The sequence below is a fragment of the Malaclemys terrapin genome, chromosome 9 (genome assembly GCF_027887155.1).
Source record: "Malaclemys terrapin pileata isolate rMalTer1 chromosome 9, rMalTer1.hap1, whole genome shotgun sequence".
Lineage (NCBI taxonomy): Eukaryota > Metazoa > Chordata > Testudines > Emydidae > Malaclemys > Malaclemys terrapin.
The window spans coordinates 49,675,290-49,695,186 of NC_071513.1; the positions used below are offsets into that span (position 1 = coordinate 49,675,290).

The following is a 19,897-nucleotide window of genomic DNA, read 5'->3' on the forward strand; positions in this document are numbered from 1 at the left end:
TGGTCATGTTATATCGGGGGTAGAGGTGTATCCCTATTTGAACTATTTATTGTGCTCAGATAATGCAAAAATGGGTGGAGTATGAAACTCAGCATGTGGCCAGTTAGTGAGTAGTAGTGACTACACCAATTTTCTTCAAGCATAGTGAGTTCAAGTTTTAAATGTTTAAAATTCCATCTTTGCACATTTAGTTTTCCATTATTTGTTGTAATTGTATTGTGCATGCCCAGCAGTGTATACACTGATACAATTTCACTTGGAAAAAATGTCTGTAGGCATAAAATGATTAACTGTACAATTTATTATTTTTTTTAAAGTACATTTAAATGGGAACTTGACAGGCCATTAAATTGAGATAGATCACTTTTAGTGGTACAAGCAGAAGAGGTCAAAAGAAACCCTAGAAACCCTTTCATACCAAACTGACCACCTCATGTGGCTCTGCAATTCAGCAGTCCTCAGACTGTCTCTTCACTCCCCACCAGGCTCCCAAGTCAAGGTTAACTCAGACACATTACGCTTATGTATCCCTGTTACGGTGGAAACCATAACTTCTGAATTTCTGGATTTTGAGCATACTAGTTCTCAACCATAAAATATGTTTTTAGTGAAAAGTGACATTTCAGAATTCTATCCATCTATTCCAGACTACCAGTAAAACTGTGGTTAAAAAACCTACCAGCCCAGCAGCCTAATCCCAGATCTGAAAACAAAGCTGGGTTACATCTTTCACACATAGTTACTAGTAATAAAAACTCCTTTTGTTAATTGCGTCTGTAGGAGTTGGCTTGTGAGTCATGGAACTATTTGATGGTTGAACCATTAGTGGTTGTTTATGTACCCCTGAGATGTAATCATTCTAGAGCTCAAGACTTATAAAAGACCTTCTTCTCGAACCCATAATTATTTCCTTGTTTTCTACCAGCAGAGCATCCACAGCATTACTTCTGTCCTGTTTTTGTAGCTTACAGTTGAATGCTAGGAAACCTTTGCTTTTCACATTTTATTAGAATAATTCATGAGAGCCTGCTTGCATTACCAAGGGTGAGAATTTAAAAAAACTTTAAATCAGTTATACTGTCTATTGAAAGTCTGTTCCTTGCTAATTAGGGTTTTCATCAGCTCTGTTGGCTTTGTTTTGGATAAAATCTTTACAGGATACATTTAAACAGCTTTTATATAAAAATGTCAGTTTACTTTCTAAAACTTTATCTGCTAAGAAACCATCTAATTCTCAAATTATGGTTTTATTTTTAACCTTTTTGAAGTCTACTAATTGTTTAAATTTTTTGGATTACTGAAGAGAACTATAAACACATTTTCTCTGCTGCAGCAAAACTTAATTCCCAAAACTCTGTGACATCAGCTGAAAATACAACTATGTAAAATGGCTTTGGCATAGAGTCATGTATAAATTATTAAACAAAACAACCCAGTGTCTGCTCCATTCCAAAGCAAATTCATGTATGCCAAATGGAAAAAAGACAACATTAGTAGTAGAGGAGAAAACACTTATTTGATAGTGTCTGTGTGGTATAGCATTGCTAACTGTGTTACCTATCTGCCAATAGTTTTAAGGTATAAATAAAGATATTTGAGGAGAAAAATTAGAGAAATCAACAAAACTTCATTGAAATGCATTGTATTAGGAGAGTTTGGATGATACTTTGCGAAAGTACAGGGGCAGTAGAGGAGTTAAAAAGAAATTACCATATATACTCGTTCATTAGCCCGTTTGTTTATAAACCGACCCTTCCAAGATGGTTAGGTAAAAATAGCAAAAACTGTCTGCCCCTTTCATAAGCCGACCCTATATTTCAGGGGTTGGCAAACTTTGGCTCCCAGCCCATCAGGGTAAGCCGCTTCCCGAGCTCCCATTGGCTGGGAACGGCAAACCGCGGACACTGGGAGCTGAGGGGCTCCGTGCCTTCAGATGCTCCAAGTAAACAAAACATCCCGACCCGCCAGTGGCTTACCCTGACGGGCCGGGAGCCAAAGTTTTCTGACCCCTGCTATATTTTAAAAGCTGGCATCACAAGAAACACTCAAAAGTTTTGCTAGAATTATTTTATTGCAATCTAACAAAAAACCTCCTGTTATAATAACCTAACAAATATGTATTCACCTTAAAAATTACAGTCAATATTTATAATCTGTAAATGAATATTTAAAACAAGTAACGTAGAACAATATGAGACTTTAAAAAGTCTTAAAATCCTTCGAAGTCTGAATCAGTCTCTGATTCACCAAACAGTTCATTAAACTCTGCTTCAGTCACAGCTACACCTACATTGTCATCGTAGATGTTGGCAGTGTTGTCTTCAGACTCAGATTCCTTCTCATCCTCAGCCTCTGTTGTCATCATCAAATATGGCATCATCTTCTGACCCGTCGAGTGCATTGCTGATACTGCATTTCCTAAATGATTTTTCTACCATTTCCAAGGGAATGGACACCCACACGTCCTTGATCCACTGGGCGACCAGATTGATTTTGGGCTTCATAAGATTCCCGCCTTTTGTCAACTTCACCATGCCTGAGCACATCCATTCAGACCACATTTTGCATAGCCTGTCTTTAAAGGGTTTGTTCAGGCAGATATCAAGCAGTTGTAGAACTGAAGTTAAGCCTCCAGGTATTACACCAAAGTAGTTTTCATATTTTTGGCCACATTTTTCATCTCATCCGTCTTGTGTGCCCTGAACATGTCCCAAACGAGCATAGCAGGTTTCTTGAAAAGTGTCCCTGGTCTCTTATTCCACACTTTTTCCAGCCAATCAATAGTCCCACTTTCTTCCATCCATCCATCCCTTTTTGTGTGCACATGTGTTGACACCAGCAGGAAATTTCATGTGTTTAGGCAAGATTTTTCTTTTAAAAATAACAGGAGGGAGCTTTGATCCATTTGCCAAACATGATAAAACCTCCGTAAAATGGATTTTTTCATGGCTTTAATTAAAACTGTTTTTTCACCAGACTGGTTACTGTTCTGTTGCTCAGGAGATCGAATGTCATTGGTGTTTCGTCTATATTTCCTATTTGTGACAGTTCAAATGCATATTCTTTTTGATATTTCATAATAAACCTTTGGAAAGATTCGATTTTTTTTCTTCCAGATCTCTAGGCAGCTTTTGCGCTATCTTTGTTCGCTGACGAAGACAGAGACCATAACGGTTCATGAAGCGAGTACACCGACCAACCCACTGATGTGACAAACATTGACAGCTTTACTGACTTGTATTTGTCATCTTTCGACATTTGCAGAGCATGCAGACGAATTCCAGTTCTAGTGACAATGTACCCATTTTGTTGACATTCAACAGCCCAATTATTGAGATCTTTCTCTAGCTCAGGAAATGAAGCACACCTCGTTGGAAATTTTTTCTTGCTTCTTGGCATGTCTTTTAGTGTGTTTGTTTTTTCGCCAGTCTCTTACTTGCTTCTCATTGATACAGAATTCACAAGCAGCGGCGCAATTATTGTTTGAATCTGCATATTCAACAACTTTAAGTTTGAACGCTGCATGATAAGAGAACCTTTCTCTTTTGATTTCACCGTTGTTCATTTTAAATACTAGTATGAAAATAGATTATTATTATTGTAGTTATAGATTTTGTAGGATTTTATATAGGAATGCCACCTGCTTTTTCACTGTCAAATTATTATTCTTTGTTTCAAAGCAGTCCTGGAGATTGGCATGTCTGTAGGGATAACCGGCTATTTCAATTTTATTAGAGATTCCATCGATTCTGCACGTTATATTTTCATATTGGCTCGAGACTTATGAGGTCCATTGGTAGAAATGCATGAAGAGATCAAATTACACAGTAGCGGGCTGACACCAGTGCTATAGTACTATCATTCATTGTATTTTTCTGATTGGCTTGTAAGGCGTAGCATTTTGTGAAATGCATAGGTCAAATGTCATGCAGATCTGCGGCACTGCTATTTTAGTATTCCTTTTAAGCCAATCTAGTCCACTAAACAAAGGCTTTGCAACTTTAAAAGGCTGCAGTATTGACATCAATAAATGGGTCCGCAAACTTTGGCTCCTGGCCTGTCAGGGTAAGCCACTGGTGGGACGTTTTGTTTACTTGGAGCATCTGCAGGCATGGAGCCCCTCAGCTCCCTGTGGCCACGGTTTGCCGTTCCCAGGCAATGGGAGCTGCAGGAAGTGGCACTTCCCACAGCTCCCATTGGCTGGGAACAGCGAACCACAGCCAACCTCAGGGAGCTGAGGGGCTCCATGCCTGCAGACGCTCCAGGTAAACAAAACTACAATGAATTAGATATTCAATTCAATGATTCCATATAGTTTAAAATCATCAAATTTTGGTGTAGACCTGTTTATAAGCTGACCCCCGCTCTTTGATGAGTCTTTTTTTTTTTTTTTTTTTAACCAAAAATATTTGGCTTATGAACGAGTATATACGGTATTCAGAATTCTGATTATTTCAGCAATTTGGCCTGAATGTGTCTTTCTTTTGTTCAGATATGTATAGGTAAACAAGGATAGTCATTTAACTTTTTCTTCTGTTGTGGATCATATTGAATGTCTTTATTATTTTGACCTATAATCTTATTTTTTAAAGTCAAATTTCTTCATTTTCAGGAAACTGGGATGGGATAAATTTTCTTAAAAGCTGTGTATGCTGATATGGTTCTGAACCTAATTCTCCCTATTTCAATGACAGCTTCCATTATTGCTTGTCCAAATTATCCAGGTGTAGACAAATTGGCTGATTCATGAAAATGCAAGCTGACATTTATATTGTCATGGCTGCTTGGCCATGTTAAACCAAAAGGAAGCTTGTGTTAATTGACCAATTTAAGGTTTCAAGCACTAAACTATGGCCTTGTCTAGGCTCGGGATTAGCCCCAAATTCATTAATCGGTGGTCAGTAGCCAATGTAGCTGCACTTACTCAAACTTTTAAAGTAGATAAGGAAAACTGTGGTTTGTTTTAGTGTGGAACTTAGCCCAGTTTCAAGCAGTGGTAAACTCCATCAATAAAAATCATGGCTTTCCTGTTGCAGTGAAACTGTTCAGCCAGCAAGCTCCATTCCTGAATCAGTTGACTATAGGAACTGATTGTAATTTTTCAGTTTGAAAAATGGCCATTTTTCTAAAACATTTGACCAACTATTTAGCTGGTTGGGTTTTTCATTTTGTTATAGTTTTTAATTTTCATTTTGGTCTTCTTATTCAGTCATCACATCAGTGTTTGATCAGTGTCATTGGTCATATAGCCCGGGGGATTGACTGGCCCATCTTTTACTCATTTTTCATTTTTATTTATTGATGGATCAGTTCTGTTGACCAGTTTAATGAAGAACAGGTTCTTTGACAAATCAGTCAGATACATTGTCAAAGATGCTCCCCACCACTTCCCCCTTTGAAACAGTTTGGCTACATCAGAAGCTGAGCAGTTTGACAGAGGTCTGGGTCTTCATCAAAGCAAATGGCTATAGTGTCAAAGATCTTGGTCTTCAAATATGTAGCCATTCATTTGTTGAAGATCTTTTTTTCTGATGCAACATAAATGCTCTGAACTAGCAAACCTATTAATCACACATTGTGTTAGCCTTCAATTACAGGAAACATTACTCGGTGCATATGCCAAAAGGTAGTGTTGTACGCCTCTCTGTAACAGTTTAAAAAGGCTTCTGCATACCATATCAGACAATATATGTAGCAGGTATAATTGCATTCTCCATTGGCTAATCATGGCACAAAGACTCGATTGTGATGAATACCAGTAACTTTTTCTGGTCAGTGACACTTATTACATAATCCCAGATGTACTCCAAACTCTTACTATATACAAAATTTTCACTACAACTTTTAGCTTAAAAGCTACAGTAGACTGAAAAATCATAAGACTCAGACTATGAACTTAAGGTCAGTTAAAAATTAGAGCTCTAACAGATTTACATGTAAATCTTCAAATATCAAGCTTTACTTAGAGCTTATGTGCTAAAAATTTGGAATATATAAAATGAACTCCTGCTTTAAGTGCGTAATAGCGGCTTGACTATGTCATTAACGCTCCATGTCAGTTTAATCCACGATTTGAAAGACTTGGTTACATTTAAGGCAAGAAAAATATTTATAATCAGATGTTGTATATCAGTTCTGAAATGTTAATTATTTAGAACATATTTATGATCAGCATATTTTCAAAATGAATCACAGGTGAATCTGGATTGGGAAAATCTACACTAATAAACAGCCTGTTCTTGACAGATCTCTACCCAGAAAGGATAATCCCAGGAGCAGCCGGTAAACATTTTTATTTCCCAATGTCTTTTCAGTGTGAATGAACATAACATAAGAACAGCCCTATACTGGGTCAGACCAAAGGTCCATCTAGCCTAGTATCCTGTTTTCCAACAGTGGCCAATGACAGGTGTCCCAGAGGTGATCATCAGGTGATCCATTCCCTATCGCCCATTCCCAGCTTCTGGCAAACAGAGGCTAGGGACACCATCCCTGCCCATTCTGGCTCATAGCCATTGATGGACCTATCCTCCATGAATTTATCTAGTTCTTTTTTTGAACCCTGTTATAGTCTTGGCCTTCACAATATCCTCTGGCAGAGTTCCACAGGGTGACTGTGTGTTGTGTGAAGAAATACTTCCTTTTGTTTGTTTTAAACCTGCCTCCTATTTTCATTTTGTGACCCCTAGTTCTTGTGTTATGAGAAGGAGTAAAAACACTTCCTTATTTACTTTCCACACCAGTCATGATTTTATAGACCTCAATCATATCCCCCCTTAGTCGTCTCTTTTCCAAATATGGTTGAATATATCTGCTATTGTAGCTGTGATAGGAATTTGTGACTGGAATACTCCAAACAGTATTCAAACTGTCTTGGCAGGAGAGCCCCAGTTGCTGCTTATTCACATTATGAGTGCTAGGGAGGCAGTACGCTTCCCCCCGGGGAACGTGAGCCCCTTGCATCTGTTAATGAGCCCATATGGTCAAGTGAGGAATGATGCTGAATGGTGCCAAAGAGTCTGCCCAGTTCTCTTTGGAAAAAATGTCACCATGGCACAGGAAGAAGGGAGGACAGAAGTCTTGTTGAAAATAAAGTCAACTTGAACAAAGATGCAGAAAATTCTCATAATACCTCCCTTGGAGAAATTCTAAGTATGGGCATCACTTGGCCTCTTGCCTTGATAGACATACTGCTAATTTTTTTTTTTTTTTTCTGCACATGCTTCCACTGGGTATGCAGACTTTATCTATCCTATATTCTTATTTGTCATAGACTTGCCACATTTCTGCCAAAGGAATTTGAAACTGTTAATGGATATTTTTCGTTTCCCTCTTCTGGGAATCTTGGTCCTATTTGCATTGCTGTTCCACTGCTTTTTGTTGAGTGACTCATTTTCATTAGCTCAGCATGTCATGTGGCATGTCTGTCACTTTCTTCCAACAATGGAAAAGGACCTTCCCTATAAAAATAAAAGTACTCCTAAAGCTACTGTGTCTGTTTCTTGTTCTATCTAAACTCATCCCCAGCCCTTCCTGCCTGGCTTTCTGCTACAGATTTAAAGAAACAGTACACATCCTCAGATGTCTTGAGAAAACACATCTATGGAAAATGTTGTCTGCTTCTGATATCATGTGACCCCGAGAATAAGGTTATTAGTAGACTAAAGCCTCTTAAATAGTTCCACTTGCTGGTTATTCTTGATCTAGCCTCAGTATTAACTGTTTATGAGATTTCTTTTTAAGATCAAGCTTGCTGTTTTATAGAAAAAATTGAAAGGACTGTGCAGATCGAAGCTTCAACAGTTGAAATCGAGGAAAGGGGTGTTAAGCTCCGTTTGACAGTGGTAGATACACCAGGATATGGTGATGCCATCAATTGTCGGGACTGGTATGTATGTAAAGGGTTTATTGACCTATAGAAAAGAGGATTTAAGTTTCTCTTTGGATTCTTTAAAGTTCATTCTCATATTCTTTTCTCAGAACTAAATCGCTGAAGTACAGGTACATTGCGCACATAGCACTATCACAGAAATGTAGGGCTGGAAGAGACCTTTGGAGGTCATCCAAACCCATCCCCCTGTGTTGGGGCAGGACCAAGTATACCTAGACTATCTCTGACAAGTGTTTGTCTAACTTAAAAACCTCCCTTGTTGGGGATTCCACAATCTTCCCTGGGTAACTGATTCCAGTACTTAACTATATTTAGTGTTAGTTTTCCTTAATATCTAATCTAAATCTCCCGTGCTTCAGGTTAAGCCCATTACTACTTGTCCTAGCTTCAATGAACATGGACAGCAATTGATCCCTGTCCTTTTTATAACACCCCTTAATATATTTGAAGATTATCAGCTTCCCCTCATTTCTCCCCCCCCGCCTCCCCTCCAAGGCTAAACCTGCCCAGGTTTTTAACCTTTCCTCCTAGGTTTTCTAAACCTTTTCATATTTGTTGCTCTCCTCTGCTCTCTCTCCAATTTGTCCATATCTGCCTTAAAGTGTAGTGCCTAGAACGGAACACAGTACTCCAACTGAGGCCTCACCAATACCAAGTAGAACAGGACAATTACCTCCAGTGTCTGACATACTGCATTCCTGTTAACACACACCCCTGAATAGTAGTGCTTTTTTGCAACTGCGTCACCTTGTTGGCATATATGCAATTTGTGATCTACTCTCACCCCCATATTATTTTCAACAGAACTATTGTCTAATCAGTTATTCCCTGTTTTGTATTTGTGTATTTGATTTTTTTCTTTAAGTGTAGTACTTTGCACTTGTCTTTATTGAATTTTAACTTGTTGATTTCAGACCAGTTCTCCAGTTTGTCAAGGTTGTTCTGAATTCTAATCCTGTCCTCCAAAGGGTTTGTACCCCTCCCAGCTTGGTGTCCTCTGCAAATTTTAAAAGCATGCTCTCCATTCCATTACCCAAGTCATTAATGAAAATATTGAATAGTACTGGACCTGGGGGTGACCCCTACAGGACCCCACTAGATACATCCTCCCAGTTTGGCAATGAATCGTTGGTACTGAGAGTGTTTTTTCAACCAGTTATGCACCCCTTCCCTATAGTAGTTCCATCTAAACCACATGGCAGTTAACCAGTAATGGCACTTTTAGGTACTATATTACAACATAAAACGCAGTTTGTTGTAACATACAATAACTGAATTATGAAAGTATTTATCTTTTTATTAATTTATGTATTTGAAGTGTTGAATCTGAAACGTGACTTCAGAAAGACAGGCTTGCTTTATTGCTTTGAAGGGGTCTCGTTTAGGGGTGTGTTTTTTAAAAATCCTTCTTTTTACAAATTGATTGTGTATGTTCCAGACTAAAAGGATAAAGAGTATTTTAGCACTCTGATAAAATTACTGTTCTGTAGTGCCCAGTGTTTTGCACAGTCCTTGATAATCATAAGCTCCTGCCAGGTATGATACCCTAACATTCACTTGACTCGTGAAGTTATACTTGCCTTTAAAGTTCTGGGCATGCGGTATATTGGAGTGAAGTAAATCAGCACTACTTTTTATTGTGTGTGGGTTTTATAGCTCTTTATAAAATTAACATACATGATGAGATTAAAGCAAGAATATTGAAGTTTTTATAAAACTACAATACTGGAAGAAAATCTTGCCGCCTTTAGGAAAAATCTGCATTTTACAGAGTAACTTAAATAACTTAATTACAAAATAAAAGACGGTGAGTGACTAGGGTTTGGCTGCTGGTGACTTTCAAGGACCTGTTAAAGGAATTAACTTATTCAGATTTACTAAACTATAGTAAAAGTGCCCAACCATGATCTCTGCATGCCCATGACAGTCTTAAAGATACACTAATAAATAGATCTGTCACTTACTTTAGCTCAAATAACCCAGTAACAAAATAAATATAGAAATTAATTAGTCTTCCCCACACAATCCTTCATAAATAGGGTGAAATTCCTTTTATTCTATGTTCTGAGCTTTGTCACCTAATTCCAATTTTATTTTCATGCTTTTTAAAACGAATAAGGAATTTGCAAGGCTTTAAGTGAGATATAGTGCAGCCCATTATGTACTCTTTCTACTTGAAAATGACTAAGATGGGAAGTGGGACTTGGATCATAAAATAGCAGCAAGCAGTTCAGCAGAACTTCATTAGAAAATGGTTCATACCATCTTTTTTTGGTACAAAATGTTCAAATTCCCCACTCTTACAGAAAGAGATGAACTACCATGCCTGCAGAGGTGCTGGAAATACAAAAGAAAAAGCCCACATCTTGATTTATCCTAACTCAGGCCTTGCCTACACTAAAGGGAAAAGTCGATTTGAGTTACATGAGTAACATAACTCAGATCGACGTAACTTAGGCTGGGTCTACACTACCCGCCTGAATCGGCGGGTAGAAATCGACCTCCCCGGGATCGATTTATCGCGTCCCGTTGGGACGTGACAATCGATCCCCGAATCGACGCTCTTACTCCACCAGCGGAGGTGGGAGTAAGTGCCGTCGACGGGAAGCCGCAGAGGTCGGTTTTGCCGCCGTCCTCACAGCGGGGTAAGTCATCTGCGATACGTCGAATTCAGCTACGCTATTCACGTAGCTGAATTTGCGTATCTTAAATCGACTCCCCCCTGTAGTGTAGATATGTAGCCTTAAATCTACTTACCATGGGGTCCAGACTACGCGATGTCGATGGGAGATGGTCTCCCATCAACTCCCCCTACTCTTCTCAATCCAGTGGAGTACAGGAGTCGACGGGAGAGCGATCTGTGGTCGACTGCCGATGCATTGATCGCCACTCGTGGATCCCCTGGTAAGTGTACACAAGCCCTCAGTCAAGCCTCATGCCTCCCAAGTTTCATATGCTAAGTATAATCGTCTCCCATTCAGATTTTCAAAAATAAACAAAAAATCATCTCTAAAAGGTACTTGAGAGAAATGATAAGTAATTCCCTGGCAAACATTTTTAAGATACAGTTAAAGGCAAAGATAAACATTAAATACAAATATTTATTTTTGAGTTTTAAATATTTTTAAATTTAAATAGTGTCAGATTTCTTCATACAACTTTAACTGACCTATTGCTGGTCAAATATGTTATGGGTGAACCCAAGATGGTTTAATTATAGTTTACTGCAGCCAATACATATTCTGGAGTGTGGCTGAGGTAGATTGCGGTTCTTTGACTTAGTGGAGAGATGACCAGAAGACACTCTCTGGACTGTATGTAGAGGTAAGACTTGCAGAAGTGTTGTTTCTTGCTGTTGATAGGTGAATGAAGTGGACAAAGGCTGATGTAGCTAGTCCATCCCTCAGCCACCGATATGGAATTAGAAGGAAGTTTGGTTGGGCGTATCTGGTCTCTTGCAAGAGCAGAGACAGTTTGGATAGGCAATATAAGCTATATGCAAGGGGGCAGACAATAATAGCAGTGCAGTACTGCTTTCTTACCTCTGAGCATATAGCATATCCATGTTAAAAGCAGGCATAACTGCTAGTGCAAATCTGTTGTGGGAATAAATATAGTCTTAAATTTTGTATAAGTGACTTAAAGCTGAGTTTTATTTCTTACTATTACAAAAATTTAAGTAAATGTAAAAAAAGCTTTGGAAATAAAGGTCAGTCCATAAATATAACTGGAATTTCTCAAAGCTCCTTCGTAGGCACTAGCAATTACTCTCCATATGAACTTATGTTTATAGTTATGTATGCCAACATTTTAGAATGTATAGCCACCATACGGTTTTAGTATTTCTTCCATCTGTCTGCCTAGCTATAAACCAATAATACCAGATCTGTTCAGTGTGTGATATTTACAGTTGATGAACATGTAACAGAGGAATTAAATTCTTCCCTTCCATAGTGAACAGAATCTGATATTTATGATCAAATGAACGGATTCATTATGACATAGATGTGATAAGCAATTGGATGCATTTTCTCAGCTCTGTTGCATGGCACTGCACCACCAAGGCTGACTTATTTTTTTCCCCCCAAACTGAATTGGAACGTTTAAGTCAAGAGTATCTTGAACATCTGTTTAATATTAACACGAGGAAATCTCAGTAGAAAGTCACTAGAGGAATAAAATATTTTTATTTTATTTTTTTTACTACCGTGTGTGTGTATATATATAAAATCATTAACACAGGAGTTTGACTTGCCTAACATCCAAGAGTCTATACTGCTGTGGTCTCCAATCTTGTATCTTCTTTTCACTGCCCCAATACTTGAGGGGTAGTAAGTTGGTTGGTTAAAGGGTAACTTGGTGTGTTAGTTTTTCTTTGAAAAATTACTACAAAACCCCTCTTCAGAATATGGAGCATGAGCATCTACATGGTCAGCATAACTATATTAATCCACATGTTTCTTACAGTTTTAAGACCATCATTTCTTATATTGATGAGCAATTTGAGCGGTATTTGCATGATGAGAGTGGCTTGAACAGGCGGCATATTGTAGATAACCGGGTACACTGTTGCTTCTACTTCATTTCACCGTTTGGTCATGGGTAGGTATCTATGCAATTTTTTTTTTCTTTTTGGACAACTTTTGCTTTGTAAGCATTTGTGCTCACTAAGTTTTGAAAAACAAGACCGGTAGATCATATCGAAAGCGTTACATAGCACTATTAGAGGTGGTGAATTTACCCTTTTGGGGAGAAGTGGGGGATGTTTGGGATGACAATCTAGAATTGTTGAAAATGGAAACTTTAAGAATTGTGTTTGGAAAAAACCCTCATCTTTGTGAGATTGTGTATATGTTCATCTTGGTGTAAAAATAAATTAGGCATTTAAATACCTGACACTCTCTAAAACTTCAACATTATTTTTAGTCTTAAACCTTTGGATGTTGAGTTTATGAAGGCCATACACAACAAAGTGAATATTGTACCTGTAATTGCAAAAGCTGATACACTTACTCTGAAGGAACGGGAAAGGCTAAAGAAAAGGGTAAGTTCTAATTTTGTTTGCATTAAAGTATATTAATGTTGGCTACTAATAACACTAATGTAGGCAAGCAGGGAGACTTCAGCCAAGAAAAGTGCTGTTCTCCCACATGATGCTGTACAGGCATGGTGTACCGTGGTTTAAAATTTGCCAGAAAACACCCACAGTCTTTGGCATCCTGAGGATTCTGATCCTTGTTTTGACTGGGGTATTATCCTTAAAAAAAAAAAAAAAAAAATTTCAGCAATGCTCTGATTGGCTATGCACACTAGTGTTAAATTATAAAATAATTTTTAGAATTTTGGGGCTGGCTGACTGAAGCAATGGATTAACACAAGAACATAAGTTTGTTTGCTAGTGCTAATGCTTATTTAAAGTAGGTGACTCCATTATCATTTAAACACTTAAACATAAACACATTTAAACAGTTAAAAATCACACACTTAACATATGTTATCACTTTCTTTATGTATTGACACTCCCTACCCCCACTGGTTGGTACCAGTTTATTCCACCCCTTCTTAGACACAGTGTCAGATCCTTATAGCCAGTGATGAGCTCCAAAATCCTAAGAACTGGTTCCCTACTGGGTCCTCGGTGGCAGTTTGGCAGCAGGGGGGGCAGTCTTTACTCGCTCCGGGTTTTCGGCAGCATTTTGGCAGCAGGTCCTTCACCCAGAGCGAGTGAAGGACCCACCGCTGAAGACCCAATAGGGAATCGCGCGGTGAGTACAGTACAAGCCCCACGTACCTGTCTCCCACCCATCTGACCCCAGCCCACGTCCTGCCCCCAACTGCCCCCCTCAGAACCCACAAGTTTCTCCTCCTCCTCCCCCCCCCCCACCGGGGTAGCAGCAGCAGCTGTAGAAGCAGGGGAGCCCCGGCCCCTTTAAATAGCCCCCAGAGCCCCGAGCTGCTGCTGCTACCCCGGAGCCCTGGGGAAGCGGTGGGGCTCTGGCGGCTATTTAAAGGACCGAGGTGCAGAGGCAGCTGGAGTCAAGGGCCCTTTAAAGAGCCCCTGGAGCCCCCCGCTACCCCAGGGCTCTGGGGGCTATTTAAAAAGTCCGGGGCTCCCGCTGCTTCTACCACCCCGGCCCTTTAAATAGCCACCAGAGCCCCACTACTACTCTAGGGGGGAGGGGCCGGGGGAGCCTCCCCAGCTGGGAGCTCAGGCAGGCAGGGCAGGACGGTCCTGCGGGCCAGAGTTTGCCCACCTGCCTGCCCCTTTAGCAACCGGTTCTACACCGGCTTCTAAATTTAACAACCAGTTCTTGCGAACCGGCTCCAGCTCACCACTGCTTATAGCTTTAAAGAGCTTTTAAGTTTTACTCTTTAATTTTTAAATCAAGCAAGAGCTGATTATATATGTTTGAGTTTTACAATGCAAAGTGTAATGAACTTGTTAAAGAGGCCCTGGTGACCCAACCACCACTCTTAAATTTAAAACTTCAACTCATTCTGTAAATCCTTCCAAAATGTAAGTAATGTGTGTTGAGCAAAGAAGGTAACACTTGGGATATGCTGGCTACAACTAGCCTAAGGCTATGTCTACACTACACAGCTTTTAGCAACATGGCTGTGTCAACACAGCCATGCTGCTAAAAGTCGCGCAATGTAGCTGCTGTTTGTTGGCTCTCCTGCCAACAAAAAACTTCTCTCTTCTCTCTCTAACACCCCCCCCCCCCCCCGTGGTGTTCACGTTGTTGGCTGGAGAGCGCTTCTGCTGACAACACGCTGTTCACACTGGCACTTGCCATGGCAAAAATTTTGTCCTTTGCGGGGGAATGAAGAGGGGTTTAAACACCTTTGGAAAAACAAAAAAATTGTCATTCAATTGCCAGTGTAGACATAGCCTTAGAGAGGGATATTAAATGGGGAAGGGGATATTGCACTTGTAATAGTTTTAAACAAATTTTATGAACAAACTTTAGAGATTACTATTTTCATACTCACTTCATAATCTCAAAATGGTATTGTAGCAGTGATAAACACACTAGTGAATTAATTGCAAAGGTTTATGCCTCACTATGCACAATTGCTACATTAATCAGTGCTATAGTTTTTGGGGTAAATTTATGTGTATTTCTCTACAATGTAAACCTGAATTCTCCAAGAAAGAGACAGGAATTTTACAAAACGCTAACATGGTGGAATTGGAAGGAACAGAATTGTCATTTGTCTCAAATTTGACGGCAAGATTTATATATTGGTATGATAGGATTAAGTAATTTTTGTGGGTGTTTAGAACAACTCAGGATAGTTCAGTCCGTTTACAATCATTCTCTCCAACTATGGCCTTTATTTTAAAACAAAAATAAAAAAAAATTAGGCAAGTAATTAGGATTTTTAAAAATCTAGATTTTCTTTGGACATGGTTCTTGTGCAATTAGTTTACTTTGCAAGTTAAAGCATTGATTTGTCATGTATATTACCTTCATTCCTGATATACTCTTTCAGATTCTGGATGAAATTGAACAACATGGCATCAAGATTTATCACCTGCCTGATGCAGAATCAGATGAGGATGAAGATTTTAAAGAACAGACCAAGCTCCTGAAGGTAAGAATAGTTTTTTAGATTAGAAGTAGTTGTGATGGATACAGTTTTTGAGCTAGAAATGGTGTATCCTGTTTTACCAGACTTTCCAAGGTGGATATATTTTTAAACAAGATTTTAATTTTAAAACAAGACCTGGATTCTGTTCCAGGCTCTGCCACTGACCTGCTGCTGTCTGACCTCAGGTAAGTCACTGTAAGTCTGTGCCCAAGTTTCCCCGTCTGAAGAATGGGGATTATGATTCTTGTCATTCATTGTAAATTATTTTGAGAACTACAGATGAAAAGTACTACATAAAACTACTACTTATTGCTTTTTTATGCAAAGTCTAGTGAAACTGAATTTATTATTGGTTATATTTTGTTTCTAGTTCATTCTTGGTGACTCTTGATTTTTCAGGTCAGTATCCCATTTTGTGTAGTGGGATCCAATCAGTTGATTGAAGCCAAAGGTAAAAAAGTTAGAGGTCGTCTCTACCCATGGGGTGTAGTTGAAGTGGAGAACCCAGAACACAATGACTTCCTGAAGCTGAGAACCATGCTAATGTAAGACTATTACACTTCTATCAAAACTTAATCATGTGTTCAAACCTCTTGCTTAGGATACAAGAGGAAGTACTGTAGTCCTTTCGTGAAAGTCTCAAGAACCTCAAGGCGGAGCAACACTCCCTGCATATTAGAAGTGTAATCAAAATATCTGCACAGAACTAAAACCTATGAAAAGTTAATAATGTTGTCTAGTGCTTTGTTGCTCAGCAGTCCTGTTTGGGGGAGGGGGAGTTACCCCCATCAAAGGCTGAGCCTGGTTTAAGGTTTGCATTTCAGCATCTAGGGCCTGTTATATATGGGAAGATTGCCCTGGCCTAGCTATATCTGTTAAAAGGACAATTTAAGTTAAACTGGTTCAAACCCCTGCGTGGGCACTTATTTTGATAAATGTTTTTTGTTGAGCTTTAAACCTGTTCCCAGTCACCTAGAGTTGATACTGAAAAAAGTGTCCACACAGGAGTTTATACCACTTTAAATTCACACCTTAGGTCATACCATTGTCATTTCCCCATGTAGACAAGACCTAATAAAGCTAATGTGGTAGCCCATTATGTTGCCATACACTTGGCCATGTAAGTGACTTTTTAGTTTGGCCTATCTGTCCCATCATCCAAGGAAACTAGAGAGAGAGAGAGAGAAGGTGGGTGAGGTAATAACTTTTATTGGACCAATTATTACCTTACCTATCTTGTCTCTCTAATGTCCTGGGACCAACATGGCTACAACACTGCATACATACAAAGAAACTTCAAGGCAGCAACTGGGCCTTCAGTACATACATTCTCAAAACCCTACAAAATAGACTTCTTGTTCTCTGTAGATATACAGCCCTTTGGTAGGAAAGTCTCTAATAAACTTTTAACGCGCTAATATGTAGTTATCCCTCCCTCAAAAGCAGTGATTCTCAAACTTTTGTACTGGTGACCCCGTTCACATAGCAAGCCTCTGAGTGCAACTCCCCCCCCCGCTTTATAAATTAAAAACACTTTTTATATATATTTAAACCATTATAAATGCTGGAGGCAAAGCAGGGTTTAGGGTGGAGGCTGACTGCTCGCAACCCTCCCCACATAATAACCTCACGACCCCCTGAGGGGTCCCGACCCCCAGTTTGAGAATCCCCTCTCAAAAGGATATTCATTACTAAGAGCCCTTAACTATACAGACTTCTGGCCGTGCAAAGGAAATTCCCAGGTGAGAATGAAATTTTCTTTTCTCAGACTGTTCATGTCCAGCAGTCTGGTCTAACCATCATGGGTTAAATTAGTTGCTAAAGTCTCTCAGCTTTGGTGAAAGACTTCCTTGCAAACGTTTTAAATTTGAAGGGAATAAACAGTATTACTGAAGTACACATCAGTGTACTAAAGCTTTGGAAGCTATCCACTTGGGTTAGGGCTTCTGTGAGGGATAGATCTTAAGGTCAGCCCATGATCAAATTCCAACCCGGGTCTTTGGGACTGAAACGTTGGCATGCTGCATTCCCTGCAGCCAGGCAAATGAAGCCACATACTGAACTATTCTGGTAGCAGTAAGCCATCCTGCTCTGAAGAGAAAGCAACCAAAATCCTGATGGTATCACTATACCTCATTTCCAGAAGGTGGAATTAGAGATGGAAAAAGTATCAATACCTATGTGTATAACTAAAAAACAACAACGTTCATTTAAATGTCACCTGACAGTTTCACAGAAGGGGAGCGTACGGCTGTCTTCACTAGAAACGCTGCAGTACTGCAGCTGTGCTGCTGTAGTGCTTCAGAGTAGACACTCACTATACCACCAGGAGGGGTTCACCCCTCAGTGTGGGTAACCCACCTCCCCAAGAAGTGGTAGCTAGGTGGAAGGAAGAATTACTCCATTGACTTAGCAAGTATCAGGGGGTAGCCGTGTTAGTCTGTATCTACAAAAACAACAAAGAGTCTGGTGGCACCTTAAAGACTAACAGATTTATTTGGGCATAAGCTTTCGTGAGTAAAAACCTCACTTCTTCGGATGCATAGAGTGAAAGCTACAGATGCAGGCATTATATACAGACACATGGAGAGCAGGGAGTTACTTCACAAGTGGCGAACCAGTGTTGACAAGGCCAATTCAATCAGGGTGGATGTAGTCCACTCCCAATAATAGATGAGGAGGTGTCAATTCCAGGAGAGGAAAAGCTGCTTCTGTAGTGAGCCAGCCACTCCCAATCCCTATTCAAGCCCAGATTAATGGTGTTGAATTTGCAAATGAATTTTAGTTCTGCTGTTTCTCTTTGAAGTCTGTTTCTGAAGTTTTTTTGTTCAATGACAGTGACTTTTAAATCTGTGATAGAATGACCAGGGAGATTGAAGTGTTCACTTACTGGCTTGTGTATGTTACCATTCCTGATGTCCGATTTGTGTCCATTTATTCTTTTGCGGAGGGACTGTCCGGTTTGGCCAATGTACATGGCAGAGGGGCATTGCTGGCACATGATGGCATATATGACATTAGTGGATGTGCAGGTGAATGAGCCCCTGATGGTGTGGCTGATGTGGTTGGGTCCTCTGATGCTGTTGCCAGAGTAGATATGGGGACAGAGTAGGCAACGAGGTTTGCTACAGGGATAGGTTCCTGGGTTGGTGTTTCTGTGGTGTGGTGTGTAGTTGCTGGTGAGTATTTGCTTCAGGTTGGGGGGTTGTCTGTAAGCAAGGACTGGCCTGCCTCCCAAGGTCTGTGAGAGTGAGGGATCATTTTCCAGGATAGGTTGTAGGTCGTGGATAATGCGCTGGAGAGGTTTTAGCTGGGGGCTGTATGTGATGGCCAGTGGTGTTCTGTTATTGTCCTTGTTGGGCCTGTCCTGTAGTAGGTGATTTCTGGGTACCCGTCTTGCTCTGTCAATCTGTTTCCTCACTTCACCAGGTGGGTATTGTAGTTTTACGAATGCTTGATAAAGATCTTGTAAGTGTTTGTCTCTGTCTGAGGGGTTGGAGCAAATTCGGTTGTATCTTAGGGCTTGGCTGTAGACAATGGATCGTATGATGTGTCTTGGATGGAAGCTGGAGGCATGTAGGTACGTATAGCGGTCAGTAGGTTTCCGGTATAGGGTGGTGTTTATGTGACCATCACTTATTTGTACTGTAGTGTCCAGGAAGTGGATCTCTTGTGTGGACTGGTCCAGGCTGAGGTTGATGGTGGGGTGGAAATTGTTGAAGTCCAGGTGGAATTCTTCAAGGGCCTCCTTTCCGTGGGTCCATATGATGAAGATGTCATCAATGTAGCGCAAGTAGAGGAGGGGCACTAGGGGACGAGAGCTGAGGAAGCGTTGTTCTAAGTCAGCCATAAAAATGTTGGCATACTGTGGGGCCATGCGGGTACCCATAGCAGTGCCACTGACTTGAAGGTATAAGTTGTCCCCAAATCTGAAGTGGTTGTGGGTGAGGACAAAGTCACAAAGCTCAGCCACCAGGCTTGCTGTGGCCTCATCAGGGATACTGTTCCTGACAGCTTGTAGTCCATCCTCATGTGGAATATTGGTATAAAGTGCTTCTACATCCATGGTGGCCAGGATGGTGTTTTCAGGAAGAACGTCAATGCACCATCCTGGCCACCATGGATGTAGAAGCACTTTATACCAATATTCCACATGAGGATGGACTACAAGCTGTCAGGAACAGTATCCCTGATGAGGCCACAGCAAGCCTGGTGGCTGAGCTTTGTGACTTTGTCCTCACCCACAACCACTTCAGATTTGGGGACAACTTATACCTTCAAGTCAGTGGCACTGCTATGGGTACCCGCATGGCCCCACAGTATGCCAACATTTTTATGGCTGACTTAGAACAACGCTTCCTCAGCTCTCGTCCCCTAGTGCCCCTCCTCTACTTGCGCTACATTGATGAC

The 19,897-nt window shown here is 40.2% G+C and overlaps 1 protein-coding gene across 4 annotated transcripts in view; it reads left to right on the forward strand.

Moving 5' to 3' along the window:
- Positions 1-19,897, forward strand: part of SEPTIN2 (septin 2) — a 51,208-nt gene that overhangs the window by 7,688 nt on the left and 23,623 nt on the right. For all 4 annotated transcript variants that reach the window (XM_054039897.1, XM_054039900.1, XM_054039898.1 and 1 more), the window contains 6 exons: positions 6,196-6,282; positions 7,765-7,888; positions 12,359-12,493; positions 12,818-12,935; positions 15,389-15,490; positions 15,887-16,032. In XM_054039897.1, coding sequence (XP_053895872.1) covers positions 6,196-6,282; positions 7,765-7,888; positions 12,359-12,493; positions 12,818-12,935; positions 15,389-15,490; positions 15,887-16,032 — 712 coding nt within the window. The remainder of the gene's footprint in view (positions 1-6,195; positions 6,283-7,764; positions 7,889-12,358; positions 12,494-12,817; positions 12,936-15,388; positions 15,491-15,886; positions 16,033-19,897) is intronic.